We start from the raw sequence: 21,555 nt of genomic DNA on the forward strand, positions 1-21,555 counted from the left end.
TGGGGCTCTACTCACTGGGATTCAGAAGAATAAGGGGTGACCTCATTGAAACCTATTGAATGTTGAAAGGTCTAGATAGAGTGGGTGTGGAGAGGATGTTTCATATGGTGGGAGAGTCTAAGACCAGAGGACAAGCCTCGGAATAGAGGGGTGTCCTGTTAGAACAGAGATGCGCAGCAGTTTCTTTAGCCAGAGACTGGTGAATTCATTGCCACAGGAGGCTGCAAAGGCCAAGTCATTGGGTAGATAGATTCTTAAATAGTCAGGGCATGAAGGGATATGGGGAGAAGACAGGAGATTGGGGCTGAGAGGGAAAATGGATCAGCCATTATGAAATGGCAGAGCAAATGTGATGGGCCAAATGGCCTAATTCTGCTCCTATATCTTATGGTCTAACTCCTGCCCGAGAAACAACTTGGATCCACTCCAATTTGCCTACCGTCAGTACAGGTCCACATCACATCTCATTGACTCTTCACTCAGCTCTGGAACACCAGGACAACGAAGGTGCATATGTCAGCATGCTCTTCATCGAATACAGCTCAGCATTCAACACTTCCATCCTCTCAACACTCTTCAACAAGCCCTGAGCCTCAGTACCTCCCTGTGCAACTGGATTCTCAATTTCCTCATGGCAGACCCCAGTTAGTGCAGGTTGGCAATAACATCTCCGCACGCACCACTAGCATGGCTGCATCGTAGGGCTGTGTGCTTAGCGCCCTGCTCAACTTATTTTATGTCTAAGTACAGATCTAAATGATGCATTTAATTTTTCTGTTGTTGCTGAACGAATCAAGGTAGTGCTGAATCAAGCATATAGGAAGGAGATTGAATTCAGGTTCTGCGATGCCCCAGCAACTTCTCTCCTAACATCAGCAAAGCCAAAGAAGATGAAGGTCCATGAGCTGGTCCTCATTCAGGGCAACACAGTTGTCAAGTCAAGTCAAGTCACTTTTATTGTCATTTTGACCATAACTGCTGGTACAGTGCATAGTAAAAATGAGACAATGTTTTTCAGGATCATGGTGTTACATGACACAGTACAAAAACTAGACTGAATTACATAAAAAAAACCACAGAGAAAGCTACACTAGACTACAGACCTACACTGGACTGCATAAAGTGAACAAAAACAGTGCAGGTATTACAATAAATAATAAACAGGACAATAGGGCAGTAAGGTGTCAGTCCAGGCTCAGGGTATTGAGGAGTCTGATAGCTTGGGGGAAGAAACTGTTACATAGTCTGGTCGTGAGAGCCCGAATGCTTCGGTGCCTTTTCCCAGATGGCAGGAGGGAGAAGAGATTGTATGAGGGGTGCATGGGGTCCTTCACAATGCTGTTTCCTTTGCGGATGCAGCATGTAGTGTAAATGTCCATGATGGTGGGAAGACAGACCACAATGATCTTCTCAGCTGACCTCACTATCCGCTGCAGGGTCTTGCGATCCGAGATGGTGCAATTTCCGAACCAGGCAGTGATGCAGTTGCTCAGGATGCTCTCAATACAACCCCTGTAGAATGTGATGAGGATGGGGGGGTGGGAGATGGACTTTCCTCAGCCTTCGCAAAAAGTAGAGACGCTGTTGGGCTTTCTTTGCTATGGAGCTGGTGTTGAGGGACCAGGTGAGATTCTCCGTCAGGTGAACACCAAGAAATTTGGTGCTCTTTACGATCTCTACTGAGGAGCCGTTGATGTTCAGCGGGGAGTGGTCGCTCCATGCCCTCCTGAAATCAACAACCATCTCTTTTGTTTTGTTCACATTAAGAGACAGGTTGTTGGCTCTGCACCAGTCCATTAGCCGCTGCACCTCCTCTCTGTAAGCTGACTCGTCGTTCTTGCTGATGAGACCCACCACAGTCGTGTCATCGGCGAACTTGATGATATGGTTCGAGCTGTGTGTTGCAGCACAGTCGTGAGTCAGCAGAGTGAACAGCAGTGGACTGAGCACGCAACCCTGGGGAGCCCCCGTGCTCAGTGTGATGGTGTTGGAGATGCTGCTCCCGATCCAGACTGACTGAGGTCTCCCAGTCAGGAAGTCTAGGATCCAGTTGCAGAGGGAGGTGTTCAGGCCCAGTAGGCTCAGCTTTCCAGTCAGTTTCTGAGGGATGATTGTGTTGAATGCTGAACTAAAGTCTATGAACAGCATCTGAACGTATGTGTCTTTTTTGTCCAGGTGGGTTAGGGCCAGGTGGAGGGTGGTGGCAATGGCGTCATCTGTTGAGCGGTTGGGACGGTACGCGAACTGCAGGGGGTCCAGTAGTATACTGGTTAGCACAGCGGTTTACAGTACCGGCGACCCAGGTTCAATTCCCACTGCTGCCTGTAAGGAGTTTATACTCCCCGAATGTGTGGGTTTCCTCTGGGTGCTCCAGTTTCCTCCCACTGTCCCAAGGTGTACTGGCTGGTAGGTGAATTGGTGATTGTAAATTGTCCTGTTAAATTGAGCAGCTCCAGGCTCCTTGGCATTAAAATGTCAGAGGATCTGTTCCTGTGACCGGCACCTCAGTGTCATCACAGACGAAGCACAGCAGCACCTACTGTACACTTTCTGGAAAGTTTGCATAGATTTGCCATGAATTTCAGCAGATTTCATTTGATGCATAATGGCAAGTACCTGACTGGTTGCATCGTGGCCTGGTATGGAAACATCGATGCCCAAGAGTGGACAAGGCTACAAGAAGTGATGGGTTCAGCCCAGTCCATCACAGGTGAAGCTCTCCCAGTCTGCGAGTACGTCAACTAATCACGCAGCATCCATCATCAAAGACCCCCACCATCCAAGCCCTGCCCTCTCCTTACTACTACCATTGGGCAGGAGGTAAAGAAACCTGAGTTCCCACAACACAGTTTCTGCAACTGTCAATACCATACAACCATTAGGGTCCTGCATCTGTGCGGATACCTTCACTCGCCACTACTCTGATCCACAGACTCACTCTCCAGGACTCTTTACAACTCATGTTCTCTGTATCATTCTTATTTGCACAGTCATCTTCTTTGCACATCAGTGTGTGTCACTCTTCGTCTATGTATAGTTTTTTGTAAAACTCTACTGCACTTCACTTTTCTGTAAATGCCTGCGAGGAAATGAATCTCAGGGCAGCATTTGGTAGCGTAGGAGCACTTTGATAATAAATATTCTGTGAATTTTGAGCTTCTGTGTGAACAAACGTGAAGCCAACACTCTCGTTTTGAATGTTGGTAAAATGTCACAGTTGCCCACACATAGAATCCTAGAAAAGCACAGCACAGAAACAGGCCCTTTGGCCCATCTGGTCTGTGCTGAACCATTTAAACTGCCTACTCCCATCGAGCTATACTGGGACCACAGCCCTACCATCCACGTACCGATACAAACCATAAAACCGCAGAGCACTGAAAGAACGGTGACACTCTCAGAGAACCCTGCATCCTTCATTCCAGCCCACCTGGTATGAGAGATTTACCTGCACCTCCTGCTCTACCTTCCTCAGGTGTTCGTCTTTCATTCTGAGTTCCGTTTGCAGTTGTTTGTATTCTGCATCCATTTCCTTCACTCTGTTCTTCAGGGCGTCTGTGCAGTCTCCCCTGGAATGATAAGCCATATGGATAAGTGCATAGTACGCAGGGTAAAAATAACACAGAACCCTGAAATCATACCCCCCCCCCCTTCACCATTCCTCATCCCCTTTCCTTCTCGCACCTTATCTCCTTGCCGCCCATCACCTTCCCCGGTGCTCCTCCCCCCTTTTCTTTCTTCCACGGCCTTCTGCCCTCTTCAATCAGACTCCCCCTTCTCCAGTCCTGTATCTCTTTCACCCATCAACTTCCCAGCTCTTTACTTCATCCCTCCCCTCCCCGGTTTCACCTATCTCCTTGTGTTTCCCTCTCCCCTCACTCCCCCCCCCCCCCACATCAACTCCTCAGCTTTTTTTCTCCAGTCCTGCCCGAATCGTCGACTGTTCTCTTTCCCACAGATCCTGGGTTCCTGCAGCATTTTGTGTGTGTTGCTCTGATTTCCAGCGTCTGCCGATTTTCTCCTGTTTGTGAAGGGAGGAGGGGGACCCAGAGGGAAGTAATGGGCAGGTGAGGAAAGGTTAAAGGTCAGAGTGTGCATTTTGTCTCATGTTTGCATGTTTACCTCTTGTTTAATAATGTGGTAAAATATCTGAAGTTCTTCACAGACATTAAACAACAAAGGAACCAAATCAAAGGAGAGAAGTGGGGAAATGGAGATTTCCAGGGACACAGCTGATGATTCCAACCTACCTCCTGATCAAAAACAAACATGTCCTGACAGTCACTTCCACCTTCCATTTGTCCCAATAGGAAGCTGCCAAGGACTGCCATTTTCTACTCGTACCCAAATTGATCGGGTGATCTCAGATAGTGGGGCCCAGCAGTTAACATATTCCAGATCGACCTCCTGAGGTATTAGATGAGTTGCTGACACACTTCACAGTTCATTCCCTCAAAATTGACTCACTGCAACTAATCTTAAACAACTCTCATACAATTACATCTCTTGTGAATGCAATGTTGGCGTTCATTTCTAGAGGTATAGAATATAAGAGCAGGGATGTGATGTTGAGGCTCTATAAGGCACTCATGAAATCACCCTTGGAGTATTGTGTGCAGTTTTGGGCTCCTTATTTTAGAAAGGATATACTGACATTGGAGAGGGTTCAGAGAAGATTCATGAGAATGATTCCAGGAATGAAAGGGTTACCAAATGAGGAATATCTGGCAGCTCTTGGGCTGTATTCTCTGGAGTTCAGGAGAATGAGTGGGGGCTCTCATAGATACATCCCAAATAGATAGATAGATAGATAGATAGATACTTTATTCATCCCCATGGGGAAATTCAACTTTTTTCCAATGTCCCATACACTTGTTGTAGCAAAACTAATTACATACAATACTTAACTCAGTAAAAAAAAATATGATATGCATCTAAATCACCATCTCAAAAAGCATTAATAATAGCTTTAAAAAGTTCTTAAGTCCTGGCGGTTGAATTGTAAAGCCTAATGGCATTGGGGAGTATTGACCTCTTCATCCTGTCTGAGGAGCATTGCATCGATAGTAACCTGTCGCTGAAACTGCTTCTCTGTCTCTGGATGGTGCTATGTAGAGGATGTTCAGAGTTATCCATAATTGACCGTAGCCTACTCAGCGCCCTTTGCTCAGCTACCGATGTTAAACTCTCCAGTACTTTGCCCACGACAGAGCCCGCCTTCCTTACCAGCTTATTAAGACGTGAGGCGTCCCTCTTCTTAATGCTTCCTCCCCAACACGCCACCATAAAGAAGAGGGTGCTCTCCACAACTGACCTATAGAACATCTTCAGCATCTCACTACAGACATTGAATGACGCCAACCTTCTTAGGAAGTACATTCGACTCTGTGCCTTCCTGCACAAGGCATCTGTGTTGGCAGTCCAGTCTAGCTTCTCGTCTAACTGTACTCCCAGATACTTGTAGGTCTTAACCTGCTCCACACATTCTCCATTAATGATCACTGGCTCCATATGAGGCCTAGATCTCCTAAAGTCCACCACCATCTCCTTGGTCTTGGTGATATTGAGACGCAGGTAGTTTGAGTTGCACCATATCACAAAGTCCTGTATCAGTTTCCTATACTCCTCCTCCTGTCCATTCCTGACACACCCCACTATGGCCGTGTCATCAGCGAACTTCTGCTTAAATGTTAAAAGGCCTGAACAGATTAGATATGACAAAGTTATTTCCCATGGTGGAGGATTCTAGGACAAGAGAGCATGACTTCCGGACTGAAGGACGTCCATTTAAAACAGAGATGTGGAGAAATTACCTTAATCAGAGGGTGGTAAATCTGTGGAATTTGTTGCCATGAGCAGCTGTGGAGGACAAGTCTCATTGGGTGCACTTAAGGCAGAGATAGACAGGTTCTTGATTAGCCAGGGCATCAAAGGGTGTGGGGAGAAAGCAGGGGAATGGGGATGACTGGAGGAATTGGATCAGCCATGATTAAGTGGCGGAGCAGATTCGATAGGCCGAATGGCCTACTTCTGCTCCTATATCTTATGGTCTTATAATCTAATTTGTTAACTGACTACAGGATAATATTTATGTCATGGATCCCACTATTAAGAAATGCTAAGCAAAAAATTAGCATGTTTCATCTTTGTACTGATTTGGAGAGAATCAGTACAAAAGCAGGCATTGTAAAAGACAGACGCAGTACCTGATGGACGCAGTGAGTGTAACAGCCCGAGTAAGAACTGAAGCTTCATCTGCCTTTCTCCTTTTTGCATCCATCAGCTGTTTCTCCAGCAGAGCTCGACTCTCCAGCTCTGATCGAAGCCTTTTCTCTAGATAGGCAATGTTCTGCTTGTCCTTCTGTTTGGCTTGAAAAGCACAGTGCATTCTAAAAGGAAAAGAAACACAACCATCCCATTCGAACAGTGGCTAACTGCTGTCCATTTAATCTGAGAAAAAATAAGCAGTCAAGTGGAGCCCACTTCAGCTCTGCGCATGGTGCTCACCCCTACCTGGTCTGTAGAATCTCATTTTCTTGTCGAAGTTGAACAAGCTCAGACCGTGCTTTTTGTTTGCTGTTGGTCAGTATATTAACCTGATTGCGGAGTTCCTGCTCGTTTTGCCTAGAGGCTTGTAGGTCGGCCTTCAGTTTTTTAATATCATTTTCCAGTCTAGGCAAACAAAAATTATGGTTAGCTTTGCCAGCTTTGTAAAAAAGATTGAGTAGTTACATTTTTAAGTAGTTCATGTAAGTGCCTCAGTATTACAGCAACTTGTTCATCATGCTTTTCAATGGAAAACTAAACTTGTCTGCTTTCCTGCATTCCCCTGGAACATTTGGTGGGGTGTAGAGACCGAATTTTAACTTGAATGATGGCTGGCGAAACCTTGAAATTGTAACCCTTGTATCTTCTGTCAAGCAAGAAGGAACTTGGAAATAAAGCCATAGTACATCATAGCATCATGTTTACACAAGTGAATCTGCAGATGCTGGAAATAAATAAAAACACCAAATGCTGGCAGAACTCAGCAGGCCAGACAGCATCTATGGGGGGAGGTAGTAACGACGTTTCGGGCCGAAACCCTTCATCAGGAGTGAAGTAACATGGGATGGTCGAGGGGGGATAAGAAGTGGGGGGAGGGATGAAGTAGAGAGCTGGGAAGTGATAGGCTGAAGGGAAATGGGCTGGGGGAAGGTGGAGAATTATGGGAAATAAAAGAGAAAGAAAGGTAGGGCTGGGGGGAGAGTATAGTGAGGGGGGAAAAAAAGAGAGAGAAAGAGAACCAGACTAAAATAATAGATAGGGATGGGGGTGGGGGGGGCAGGGGTATCAACGGAGGTCAGTGAGTTGGATGTTCATGCCGGCAGGAAGGAGGCTACCTAGGCGGGAGATAAGGTGTTGCTCCATCGACCTGCGTGTGGCCTCATCTTGACAGTAGAGGAGGCCATGGACAGACATGTCGGAGCGGGAGTGGTCTGTGGAATTGAAGTGTGTGGCCACGGGGAGATCCCGCCACTGCTGGAGGACCGAGCGCCGGTGTTCGGCGAAATGGTCTTCCAGTCTGCGGCGGGTCTCCCCAATGTATAAATGGCCACATCGGGAGCACCGGATACAGTATAATCACCCCAGTTGACTCGCAGGTGAAGTGGTGCAAATGGAAGTATAACAGTTTCTGTCACTCACAGAATGTTAATCAGCAACAGCAACAAGAGAGAGGATGGCTACTCGATGACAGGCATTGGAAGAGGAAGCATTCGAATCAGCCACCCAGGTCTTGGTAACACAGGCTCCTTTCACTCAGACTGATGAAACTATCTTATTGTCTTCTGTTTTAAACTGGCTACTCATTGGTTTTCTTCAGAAGACTGTCTTCTCCAATAGGAAACTTCTTCACTCAGACGGTGCTGGAGTGTGGTAAGAGCTGCCAGCAGAAGTGGTGGATGTGGGTTCAATTGGAATACTTAGCAGAAGTTTGGAAAGGTACAGTACATGTATGGGAGGGGTTTGGAGGCCTAGAGTTTGGGTACAGGCCGAAGATCAGGTTGGTATGGGCTAGGTGGGCTGGAAGGCCTGTTTCTGTGCTGTAGGACTCTAAGACTCTACCCTGGCAGCAAGATCTCTCCTGGTACAAACAACAGAAAATCTGTGGATGCTGGAAATCAGACAAACTCACACAAAATGCTGGAGGAACTCAGCAGGCCAGGCTGCATCTATGGAAAAATGTACAGTCGACGTTTTGGGCTGAAACCCTTCGACAGGACTGGGGGGGAGAAAGCTGAGGAGTAGATTTAAAAGGTGGGGGAGCGGAGAGAGAAACACCAGGTGACAGGTGAAACCTGGAGGGGCAGGGATGAAATAAAGAGCTGGGTAGTTGATCGGTGAAAAAGATAGGAGGAAAAAGATAGGGCAGGCGAGGAGATAAGGTGAGGGAGGGAAAAGGAGGTGAGAAATGGTGAAGGAGGTGGGGGTGTTGGGGGGCATGTCTCTCATGGTAGACTGATCTAGAGGATCCACGGTGACTAGGTAAATTCAGAATTGGATTGGCCATGGAAGTCAGGGTTAGTGATGGAAAGGTGTTATTCTGAATGGAGGTCTATGAGCAGCAGGTATCAGTGCTGGGACCTCTGTTGCTTGTAATACATACAAATTATTTGGATGAAAACATAGCTATGGTAATTAGAAAGTTAGCAAAAAACACAAAAATTGGTGGATTTGAAGATAGTGAAGGTTGACAAAGGACATACGTCGGTTGGAAGTATGGGCAGAGAGATAGTATTAGCAGATGTGTGAGGTGCTGCATTTTAGAAGATGAAATTTATTTATTTTATTTAGCAATACAACACAGAGTAGCACCACCCCAGCACCCCCTGAAAACCCTGATTTAAACTTAACCTAATCACAGGACAGTTTACAATGACCAATTAGCTACCCGGTATACGAGGGGTGATTGGTCAGTTCATGGCCTAAGGTAGAAGGAGTCAATTTTAGAAAACCTAGCACATTTATTTTTCAACATAGTCCCCTCCTACATTTACACATTCAGCCCAGCGGTCGTGGAGCATATGGATCTTGGACCTCCAGAAAGTGTCCACAGATGGGTGATTGATAATTTTGTGGCCTAAGGCAGAAGGAGATGAGTTATACAGCTCTCATTACATGTTCAACTCTTTGAGTGATTATGCAGAAAGTTTGAAGTTAATAACTCATCGGGGTGATTGATAAGTTTGTGGCCTAATGTAAAAGGAGATGTTATTAATTTGAAACTTTCTGCATAATCACTCAAAGAGTTGAACATGTAATGAGAGATGTGTAACTCATCTCCTTCTATCTTAGGCCACGAACTTATCAATCACCCATCTGTGGACACTTTCTGGAGGTCCAAGATCCGTATGCTCCACGACCGCTGGACTGAGTGTGTAAATGTAGGAGGGGACTATGTTGGAAAATAAATGTGCTAGGTTTTCTAAAATTGACTCCTTCTACCTTAGGCCATGGACTTATCAATCACCCCTCGTCTCGTTGGACTGTGGGAGAGAACCAGAACACCAGGAGAAAACCCACGTACTCTATGGGGAGTACATACGGACTGGTTACAGGGGACGCTAGGATTGAACTCTGGCGCTCTGAGCTGTCATGGCGTTGTGCTGACCGTTAGAACCGCTGCTAAGAGGGATTTGGAGGTACTAATTCCTAGCTTCCTGAAAGCAACAACACAAGGGAAGAGTGGTAAGGAAGGCATAATGCATTGCTTATAAAAGTTGGCAGGTAATGTTGCAGCTGTATAAAGCTTTGATTTGGTCACATTTAAAGTACTACATGCAGCTCTGGTCACTGAATTACAGAAAGAATGTGGAGTCTTCCAGGAGGGTGCATAAGAAATTTACCAGAATGTACCTGGATTGGAATACACTCAATGGCCACTTTATTAGGTATGCCCGTCCACCTGCTTGTTAATGCAAGCATCTAATCAGCTGATCATGTAGCTGCAACTCAATGCCTGAAAGCACGCAGGCGTGGTCAATTGTTGTTCAGACCAAACATGAGAATGGGGAAGAGATGTGATCTAAGTGACTTTGACTGTGAAGTGACTGTTGGTGCCAGATGAGGTGGTTTGAGTATCTCAGAAACTGCTGAACTCCTGGAAGTTTCAAGCACAGCAGTCTCTAGAGTTTACAGAGAAAGGAGCGAAAAACAAAAAAAAATCCAGTGAGGGGCAGTTGTGCGGGTGAAAATGCCTTGTTAATGAGAGGTCAGAGGAAGATGGTCAGACTTGTTCAAAGTGACAGTAACTCAAATAACCACACATTACAACTGTGGTGTGCAGAAGAGCATCGCTGAACGCACAACACATCAAACCTTGAAGTGGATGGCTACAGTAATGGAAGACCTTATACAGGTAGTACCTAATAAAGTGGCTACTGAGTGTGTATTGGAGAGGTTGCATGAACTTGGACTGTTTTCTATGTAGTGCCAGAGGCTAAGAAGTGACCCGATAGAAGTATACAAAATTATGAGATTTCCAGAAGGTGTTCGATAAAAACTTACCACATAAAAGACTTACTCATAAGGCGAAGATGCATAGGGTTGGGGGTGATGTATTAGCATGGATAGATTGGTTAAGTAATAGAAAGCAGAGAATTGGAAACATGGGTGTTATTCTGGTTGGCAATCAGTGGTGAGCAGTGTGCCACAGGGGTCGATGCTGGGCCCGCAACTGTTCACGATATACATTAACGATCTGGAAGAGGGGACTGAGAGTAGTGTATCTAAGTTTGCTGATGATACTAAGTTGAGTGGAAAAGCAAATTGTGCAGAAGATATGGAGAGTCTGTACAGAGAGATAGACAAGTTGAGTGAGTGAGTGTTCCTATGTTCTTCTGACTAGATTAGGCAGCTAGTCACAGTCATTTGCAGTCTGTGCCACTACCGTGTTTACATTTCTGAAGTACTTAATTAGTGCTGGAAATCCCAGGGTCATGAAAGACATTCAATTAACACAAGTTTTCAAAGTTCTATTACAACCTCTCTCTTAGTAGGCCAAAACACAGTGAAATGTTGTGTTCTTGTCGGTGATACAGTACACTTTAATCTAATCATACCAGTTCCAAAGCAAGATCTCACCATCAGTCACTTCTAATTACAGAACATTTGGGCATTCTCAGTGTTTCCTGGGTCAGATTTCCAGTATTCTATGTAATACGCCGACTATTCCTTTTTGTCTGAGTTAAGTAACTTCAAGCCGATTTATGATTCAAATGTCGATGTTGAGCATATGTAACTATATTAACTATATGTAACTATATTAACTTAAAATAGATTTGCTTTTGGTAAACAAATATAATTCGATACTATGTGACTACCTGAAATAAGTAATTGATAGGCTTTAAAATAATCTACTTCATATTACAAAGTTTAATAAGAGCTGCAAACTTCGAAGAGATACATCAGCAGCTGGCAGTGCTTCACCTTGTATCTGGCTTCTTCACCAAGAATATGGAACCAATTCTATTGTTTTAATTAATCAGCTTCACTTGCCCCATCATTGAAATAGTCTCACTTTCAAGGGCTCTTCATCTTATGTACTCGATATTTATTGCTTAACGTTCATTTATTGTTATTTTCTCTTTTTGTATTTACACAATTTGCTATCTTCTGCACAATGGTTGAACACTCTAGTTGGGTGATCTTTCATTGATTCTGTCATGATTATGATTCTGTAGATTTATTGATTATGCCGACAAGAAAATGAAATTCAGTGTTGTATATGCTGACATACATACACCTTGATACCACATTTACTTTGAATTTTGAACTTTACTGTTTGTGGTTTCTGGTTATTTCAAATTTTTAAAAATCAGTGTCAGCTCTCTAAATCATTGAAATAAAAGCAAAGAGTGCAAAGAGTTATTGATATATGTAGGTACATGCAAATGGCATTCAATGCCTAATCTCACCTAAATTTAAATAGATGCTCTCCCATCCCAGTTGGGTGAGCACATATTTTTTATTTATTTGCATGGGATGTGGACCTTCCTGGTGAAGGTACTCCACAATGCTGTGACGATGCAAGAACAGCAAAGTGTTTCCTAGTTAGGATGATGAGTTGCACAGAGGGGAATGTGAAGGTAATCACTTTCCCATGGATATGCTTTTTAGGTGCAACGATCTTGTAGGTGTTGTTGTAGAAGCCTTGGTAAATTCCGGCAGTGCACCTTGAAATGATACACACTCCAATCTACTGAACAATGGTGATGGTTAATGCTCAGGGTGGTGTGTCCTGAGTGGAGAGCATTGGGGTGTTGTTGCACTCATCCAGGCAAGTGAAGTGCAGGAAACCCCAGTGTTATGGGGTTTCATTCACAGAAAACAACTGCTGGTGTCCCGTTCGTGTTAGTTGCAGGAGCAGCCTCTCTCTCCCTCACTGGAGAGCCTGTCTGAGATGTCGAAGTGCTGGGATGGGCAGTGCTTTTTTGATGGACTCTGGATCATGTTCTCTTTCGGTGCTTTGCTACCGCTTGCACGTGGGGGTGGGGGCGGTGCTTTCGCTGGAGCAGTTGGGGGCAGGGGCAGGGTTGATGCTTTTGCTGCTGCTGTGTGTGGAAGGGGGAGGGGGGCTTTGGGGGTCTGATGTTTCTGTCATTCATTCTTTGAGGTTTTTTCCTGTTTCGTGGATGTCTGCGAAGAGTAAGAATTTCAGGTTGTATTCTGTACACGTGCTCTGATATTAAATGGAACCATTGAACCATCCACGTCACAACTTTTTTATAACATGGAGCATGCTGCGTTCAAGAAATGCATGGTGGAAAAAGTTCCAAAAAGTAAATATTTATTCCGTACCCCAAATATTTTAAGAGGTTTGTGAATTCCATAAAGGTGAACTGCCATAATATAGGAGTCATCTGTTTTCCATCAATCCTTTGATGAAGGTGAAGACCTTTGATAATCATTGGTTATCAGACACCCTCCACCCATTCATTCGTTTTCCATTCCCTAGTATGAATAGGTTCATATTTACCATGCATGTATAAACCTCTACTGAAAGTGTTGGACAAGATGTGCAGGAACGGTGGTAAATGAAGGTTGGTGGGCTTGAAAGTGTAATTAATGGACTACCCACATACTCCATAAATGTTCCTGAACTCACTTTCAGTGAAGCCAAATGAGATCCAGGATCCATGGCCAATTGAAAACCAAATCTGTATACATATGCAGGAAGCATGCAACAAAACTATTAATTTACTCATGAGATGTAGACCCCCTTAATGAGAAGATTGAAATTAGTGTGACGACAATTGCGAACTGCCCCCTGCACACTCTCAAGTTACGTTGACTGTTATCACAAACGATGCATTTCACCACATTTTTCGATTTACAGGATAAATAAATGAATTGGAATCTAAATCTGCCTCTTAACAAGGAGGTAGTCAGGAGTTAACCACATCACTATGAGCGTGAAGTCACATATAGGTCATGCAAGGTAAAGATAGCAAACTTCCTTCCCTGAGGCACATCGCTGAACTTGGTGGGGTTTTACCACAATCCATTTTTTTATTTTGACACCAGTTTTTACTCCAGGTTTAATGATTTGAAAATAAATCCTTTTAGCTTCAAACTCATGTCACCTTCTGAATGGTCCAGATAGTGGATTACAGTTCAGTGGCATAAACTATTAAAGAACACTTTGTTATTAGTATAATGAAAGACACAGCCAAAAATAGAATAGTTAGATCAACCCATGTGTAGTACCATATTCCGTTCGGTGACCCAGAAAGAAAAGCACTCTTCTGATTGTATATGTCAAGGGTCTGAATTATGAGAATAAAACTAGGACCTTCCCTTCTAAATGCCTCATATAAGATTAAATATTTTGCAAAAAAAAGTCTTGGGAGTCTTTCTCAGAAGATAGTGGTTGTTTGAACTTTGATGTTATGTCACAAGCAGCTCATCATTATATTATTTTCACTCTGTGTTAAAAGAAAACTCTTCTTTGAATCACTATAAGTACATTAAAAAAAAGCATTTGCTAATGACAATGTAATTAAATCGTGTCTTTTGACATCATAATTTTATTTGTAAGTAAGAATTCCAAAGTAATGAAAGAAATATAATAATGTCCCATTTATACTTTAAGAGCAAGCGACATGCTATTTATAACTTCATTTGGATAAAGGGGCCCAGATTGAACCTGTTTCAATGCCAGGTGGCCCAGGGCTTCAGGATGTGTCTAATCACAGAGTCATGCAGCATGGAAACAGGCTCTTCAGTCCTCGGTCAATGTCAACCAAGAGTCCCATCTAAGGTAGTCTCAGTTGTCCATGTTTGGTCCTAATCTCTCTACACCTTTTCTATAAATACCCATGTCCAAGAAACCTTTAGATGTTGTGACTGTACCTGCCTCAACCACTTTCTCTGATACCTCATTCCATATACGGACCACCCTCTCAGTGAAATACAGTACATGGTGATCAAAGGGCCTGATTCGGGAGGATCTCCATGACTCAGAATATTAGCACTGGCTGCTAAAAACGTCCTTGAGCTGGCTTTTGTTCTTGTGTATGTCCACTCATTTTTGACTCCTCCACCAACGGCCATAATTTTGCTCCATCCCGTCTCCAACTTTCATCATTTTAAATATCACTATCAGATTCCCTTTATCAGTTCCAGGGAGAGCAACCTCATTCCCTCTGCTCTATCCACATCTATAAACTCACTTTCAGTGATTCTACAACTCATGTTCTCAGTATTATTTATTTATCTGTTTTTTTATTTACACAGTTTGTCTTCTTTTGCACACTGGTTTTGTCAGTCTTTGTTTAGGTATAGTGTTTCATAAATTCTTGTGTATTTCATTATTTTTCTGTAAAAGCCTACAAAAAACAAATCTCAAGGTGACATCTACGTACTTTGATAAGAAATTTACTTTGACTTTGGCTTTGAAATTCCCTCATTCTGGAATATTTTACTGACACTCTTCTACACCCTCTCCAAAGACTTTACATCGTTACTATAAAGTGCAGCATATAGAAATGAATGCAATGCTCTATTTGTGCACAAATCACTTTATAAATATCCATCCTGACTGCCTTGGTCTAATATTTTACATAATTGTTCATAAGCGCCAGAATCCTGTGATTGTGCCCATCGGTGGAAACTTTTGGATTAGCTCCTTGAGCTTTTGAATTACTCCTCATTATCCCATTGGTCAGGGTGGGTAACTTTTGTTTTAACGTTCTTAGTATGCTTTCACATCTCTGGTACAAAAGTAATAAAGATTAGTTGTATTTGTCACATACGCATCAAAACTTTAGAAAAAAACATACAGTGAAATGCATTGCTTGCATCATTGACCAGCGCAGCCTGAGGATATGCTGGAGGCATCCTGCGTGTGACCTTCTGGCAGCAAAGTAGCGTGCCCACAGCTTATTAAACCTAATATTTGCAGGTGTTCCTATTACAGTGTGATTTTTTTTTTGCTTTCAATATCATAGGACCAGAGATCAAACTTTTATCAATGCATAAATATACCATATTTCATTTAAGGATTCGGTTCAAGTAATTTTTTTCATTGCTGTATTTTCAGAAAGTGTAAGTGTTGTATATTGGAGACACTTGTATACTGCACTAACCTTGTTGACAAATTAATCTGTTACGAGTTGGCTGAATCAGACCCTTAACTTAATGTTTTGCCATTCACCTCTATGTAACCAATCACATCTCTCTAACGTTTGACCTTGCATATTTCTACATTTAAGACTGAGGACTACGGCCAGCCTGAAGATTTCTTACCGTAGCACAACAGCCTCTGGTTTGCTGTTCTGATGATTCAAAGAGCCGTTCTCGAAGATCCCTTTGCGCGTGCTGGTGCTTTTGCTCGAGCACTTCTGCCTCTTCTCCACCTTGGTGAAAATCACATTGCCGTTCGAAGCACCGTGTGCCTTTGGTGATTTGTGCTTGCAGACTCTTGAGCTTTCAGCACACAGGTCATCATGGGATAGGTTTTCGGGACTTTCGAAAGGCTCATACTCCACGGTTTTGATAAAGTGATTTTCCACACATTCCGTTTCACTGAATCTAGAGTCGGGTGCTTGTAAACAATTTCCAGCTCCAAGAGTCTGCTTTACGACCTCCTTCTCTTTACCTTTTTCTTTAAACTCCAGTTCCGGTAGGACCAAACTGTACTTCTTCCCAATTACAATGGCTCTATTTTCTTGCTGGTACTGAGACCACAGTGAAAGCCCTTTAAACGCTAAAACAAAGCAAACATTTTATGGAATGAGGAGATTTCTAGAAAAACAAATTATTTAGCATTTCTACCATCTGCAGCAAATTTTAGAGAGTGTTATTGTTTTTTGCAAAGGGAATTGGGAGAAGTTATAGTTCAGATATACTGTATAGCATTAGTGAGACCACATTGGGAGTAGTGTAATGTATACTGTACTAGTTGCCTTATTTAAGGAAGGATGTTCATGCACTGAAAGCAGTTGAAAGATGCTTTACTCGACTCATACCTGGGATAGGCTCCCATTTAACGATGAAATAAGGAGTCATTGCTTTAAAATAAGGAATAACCCATTTATCACAGACTTAAGGTAAAATTCTCAGAGAGCCAGGAGTGTTTGGAACTCTCTTATTCAAAGCAAAGTCTTCAAATATTTTTAAGGCAAGGGTATCGAGAGATTCTTGATAAACAAGGGTGTGAAAGATGGCAACAAGCAGACGGGATTGCGGAGTTGGGGTTACAATGAAAATAGCCAAACCATGCCCAACATCATTTCAGAGTTCAGACAGTCATACATCTCTACATATCCTGAACATGCCCAGTGTGCTGACATCCGGGCCCCTCTTTCCTCCCATTGGACTGGCAACCCATCAGTGGCTGGACTGTGGCAACTGATCATCCAGCAGTTCTGAAATTTGGTTCCTTCTCAACCTGACTCTCTCAACTCCCTGACCTATCCCACACTTGGCATTTGCTCATAAACATGAAAAGCAATAAGGGCTAAACTGAATAAATGCCATTTGTGTCAGATCTATCATTAGAATTCTCAAGGGGATATAAACCAAAATCATTTAAGAACTCTTAGCAGGTTTGCTTTAAATATTGGATAAATACATCTTGTGGTGCTTTGACACAGATCCTCTATTTGTTAAATAATGGATAAGAAATACTGTTTCCATGAATCTCTGTATGAAGGGAAAACAGCAGCAGGAATTTGGAGATCACTCCAATACCTTTATCCAGTGCCTGGTCTGGTCCCGCTTGTAGTTCTGTTGAGGGTAGGGCCTGCTGAAGCAGTTGCATGTAAAACTCGTTCTGCTTTTGAACTTCTTTTTGTTTCCTTAATTTAATTCTGTGGTGAATATAACTTTTAAATTCAAAACCTAAAGATGCCATTGGATATCCTATGCTAAAGAAAGGGGGAAAAAAAGATGTTACTCAAGGAAGGAGAAAACACATGTGTAGCAGTACAGAACAGACAACAGTATTTTCCACCTGTGATGGTCACCATGTGTACAAACACCTGAAAAATCACAACAGAATCCAAAGCTGGAACGACAGCAAGCTGTGTTTCATTAATGCTAAATCCTGAAATGCCTGCTTGCTTTAAAACTGTGGGTTTTAAATAATCTTCTATGTCCTGACTCTTTATTCCACCATCTGTCCAAAACACAAAACATTGTTTCAAGTAGGGTTAGGGAAAAGAGGTGAGCTCTGCTTTAGTTCTCACGTGTGAATCACAATCTTTCCCATCCTTTGAGAAGTCGATACCGTTATCAGTCCCTCGTGTTTCTTCCAGAAGCAACAAATGCATGTTTTTCAATACAGGTGAGGAGATGCAGCCTCTTAGTGATATATGACATAGTACTGACAATTCTGAGAGAAATGTTAGTCAGTTACAATGAGTGTGAAAGTGATTGAAGCTTGGGTGCCACAGGGACATGAAGCTAAAACCATGATAGTGTGAAGCAAAGAAAAGCTGACAATAAAATAGAGTAAACTGGTGCAAGGTCAGCTTTAATTGGCTCACTTCATGCCTTATTTAACCCATTGGGGATCATCCATTAATTCAGCCCACAGCATGATAATGTTACCTTAGCAACAATGATAAAATAGATTTTTTTAAAAAAGTAGGCATTGAGTTTAATGTATCTCAAATTACTTATGCATTTAAATATTTTAATTGGTAAAACTGATATTAAGCTGGAACCATAAGATAAGGATTAATAATAAAAGCTACCCTGCGAGGGTCAAAGCTAATTTGCTTCAACCAAATCACTTTTTAAAATAACTCCAATTTAAAAAGTCATTTGTGATATTCAAGCCATTTTATATGTTAAACAGTAAAGTTTGTTAGATAGAGGGGGTTCCAGATTTTGGAGGTGTCTGTTCTGAAGAAGGGTTCCATCTCGAAACATCGACTGTTTATTCAGTTCCATAGAAGTTGCCTGGCCTGCTGAGTTCCTCTGGCATTTTGAGTGTACTGTTCTGGATTTTCAACATCTACAGACTTTCTGGTGTCTGGTTCTTTTGATGTTTTGGGCCTGCGGAGTAGTGTGCTGCAACCTGATTTTGTTGGCCTAAACTTGCAGGGATGTGCCAGCAGTTTAAAGCTGTACTGCCAACACCTCCTTGTGAACTTGCTGGCTCAATTTTGCAGAAGGCTTGCGGGATCTTCACGGGTAAATCCATCTTTATTTCTGTAGGTCAGTAACGGGCATTGAATTTGGGCTGCATGGTGAGCGTTGGTGGAGAGGGATGGGGTGCTTTGAGAGATTGGAAAGGAAGCACATGAACCCTTGTCTGAGGAGTGACCTGGATCAATTCCAGTTTGCCTACTATCCACACAGGTCACTGGTTCTTCACTCAACTCCGGAACAGCCGGACAATGAAGGTGCATACGTCAGGATGCTCCGCAGCTCAGCATTCAACACTTTCATCCACTTGAAACTCATCATGAAGCTCCAAGACTGGGCCTCAGTACCTCACTGAGCAACTGATCCTCAATTTTCTCACTGGCAAACCCCAGTCAGGGCAGATTGACAACAACATCTCCTCCACACTCACCATCAACACAGGGGCACCACAGGGCTTAGCTCCCTGCTCTTCTCTCTTTATACAATTGTCTGGCTAGGTACAGCCCCAATGCTGTTCTTAAGTTAGCTGACGACACCACTATTGCTGGCCAAATCAGAGGTCAGAACGAATAGGAGGGAGATTCAAATTCTGGTCGAGCGGTGCCACAACAACAACCTCTCACTTAAGATCAGCAAAACCAAAAGCTGACTATCAACTGCAGGAAAAAGAAGCTGGAGGCCCACGAGCCAGTCTCCATTAGCGGAATGTATGTGGAAGAGTTAAGTAACATTAAATTCTTTGATGTTAACATAGTAGAAGATCTATCTGTGACCAGCATGTAAGTGTCATCACAAAGAAGGCAGGGCAGCACATCTACTTTCTTAGAAGAGGCTGCAGAAAGCGGTGGACACAGCCCGGTCCATCAGCGGGAAAGCCCTCTCCAGCATCTGTCCTCAAGAACCAGGCCATGCCCTCTTCTCACTTCTACCATCAATCGGGGGTACAGGAGGCCTTTGGACTGACACCACCAGGTTTGGAACAGTTATTACCCTCCAACCATCAGGCTCAGGGATGGTGTGGAACACATTCACCACTACACTGAAGTGACTACAGGCTCACTTTCTAGGACTCTTTACAACTCACTTTCTCAGTATTAATTCCATTTGCAAAGACTGTCCTTCACTCTTTGGTGTTTTGTCTATTTTTGTAAAATTCTATTGCATTTCTTTTGTTTCCTGTAAATGCCTGCAAGAAAATGGATCTCAGGGCAATATACAGTAACATACCCGCACTTTGATAATAAACTTACTTTGAACTTTGAGTGTGAGCGGTGTGGTGAACGCAGATGGTGAGCATGGACAGTCAGTGCAGGCCGAGAGCACGGACGGTTTTCCACCGGCTAAAAGCTCTGGCCCTTTGCTTTCCTCCCTCTCATTAGGTGTTTTTTATTGCCAGAACAAAAGCATTATTTCCAGCAATCATTGCTTCACTTAAATCCCCAGCCTTCGCCAACAGCTATTCATTACTTTGGTATTTTCCTCATTCGTGGATTCGCTTCCCAGAGCCATAGTGACATCCAGCTTGGAAATAGGACTTTTGGTCCATTGATCCCAGATCACACGCCCATTCACACCAATTCCATTTTGTTCCCCCCCCTCCCTCACTTCCATCAATGCCTCCTAGTCTCCAGGACTTGTCTACTCACTAGCAGGACGGTCACCAGCCCGCACACCTTCCAGTGAGGGTGGAACCCAGATTCTACAGAAGAAACCCGTAAGGTCACAGGGAGAACATGCAAACTCCACACAGACAGCTGATCAGAACTGAACGAGGATCGCTGAAGCTGTGAAGCTGCAGCTCTGTGCTGCCCTCGGGGGAACAGGCGTTCAGGATTCCTGACTTGCAGCCAGCAGACAAGAACAGCACTCGGCTAAAGGAATCACACAATAGTAACCGGCGACCACAATATGCTCAAAGAAGCTCTGATTGCCATTTGAGTTTCATCGATTAAAAAGCCGTGCTATGGATTCTTTGCGGAGGGAGAGACTACAATGTTTCAAACTCGGAAGCACCAAGAACAGCAACGTGTAGTGTAAAATCATCAGGGAAAGGATATTTGGTGTTAAATGTTATACATCCATTATAGTTCATATTGTGTGTTAAAGTCCCACATTTGCTGGATTCTCTGACTTACCAATGGGCTGCAAACGGCCGACACAGATCAGCATTGAAATTTCTCAAATCCTTAAATCTGAATGTTGTTTCTATGTAAACAAAAAGTATCCAAAGCGACAAAGTAGACAAACAAACACCTCTCTCTGCAAGGAAAAATAATGACTGCTTTAGAAAATGGATAGGATTAATCTGATCATTTATAAATACAATTGCAAATGAAAGTTGTAAATTGACATGAAACCTGCTTCACCATAGCTTACAGACACATTCAACAGAACGTGTACCAAGAATAACCTTGACTTTGTCGAAGATGAGCCAAAAGTCATTCTTGCTCATCTTTCTATGTCAATCTCCTTCAAATTTTGCTATTGCTTTTGAGATGCTGAAAACTCTTACCACTGAATAACGGGAAGAAAGAGACATTCAAAGTTGCTCAAGAGGGCATGATAAATGCAATCTTTATACATGGGATTGAGGTTTATGGAACAGAAAGATCACTTATTTATTTTGTTTAGCAATAAAGCGCAGAACAGGCCCTTATAGCCCACTGAGACGTGCAGCACAGCAAACCACTGACTTAAACCCTCGTCTAATCGCAGGATAATTTATATTGACCAACTAACCTACTAAACAAAACCAGAGCACCCAGTGGAAATCCACACGCACACGGGAAGGACATACAAACTTTCTTACAGAGAATGCCAGAATTCAACTCCGAGTTTCAACATTACAACTATTACAACTGTAATATTGTGCCGCTAACTGATACACGACCACAGCACTTGAATAGCGATGCTGAA

General features: G+C 43.2%; 1 protein-coding gene across 1 annotated transcript in view; it reads right to left on the minus strand.

Moving 5' to 3' along the window:
• Nucleotides 1-21,555, minus strand: part of LOC140733616 (macoilin-like) — a 113,853-nt gene that overhangs the window by 18,482 nt on the left and 73,816 nt on the right. Inside the window, exons 5-10 of the mRNA XM_073057193.1 lie at nt 20,775-20,898; nt 17,236-17,411; nt 15,790-16,249; nt 6,514-6,672; nt 6,207-6,389; nt 3,449-3,569 (exon numbers count right to left, since the gene is read on the minus strand). Of these exons, the coding sequence (XP_072913294.1) occupies nt 3,449-3,569; nt 6,207-6,389; nt 6,514-6,672; nt 15,790-16,249; nt 17,236-17,411; nt 20,775-20,898 (1,223 nt within the window). The remainder of the gene's footprint in view (nt 1-3,448; nt 3,570-6,206; nt 6,390-6,513; nt 6,673-15,789; nt 16,250-17,235; nt 17,412-20,774; nt 20,899-21,555) is intronic.

This window comes from Hemitrygon akajei, chromosome 9 (assembly GCF_048418815.1).
Source record: "Hemitrygon akajei chromosome 9, sHemAka1.3, whole genome shotgun sequence".
Classification (NCBI taxonomy): Eukaryota; Metazoa; Chordata; class Chondrichthyes; order Myliobatiformes; family Dasyatidae; genus Hemitrygon; species Hemitrygon akajei.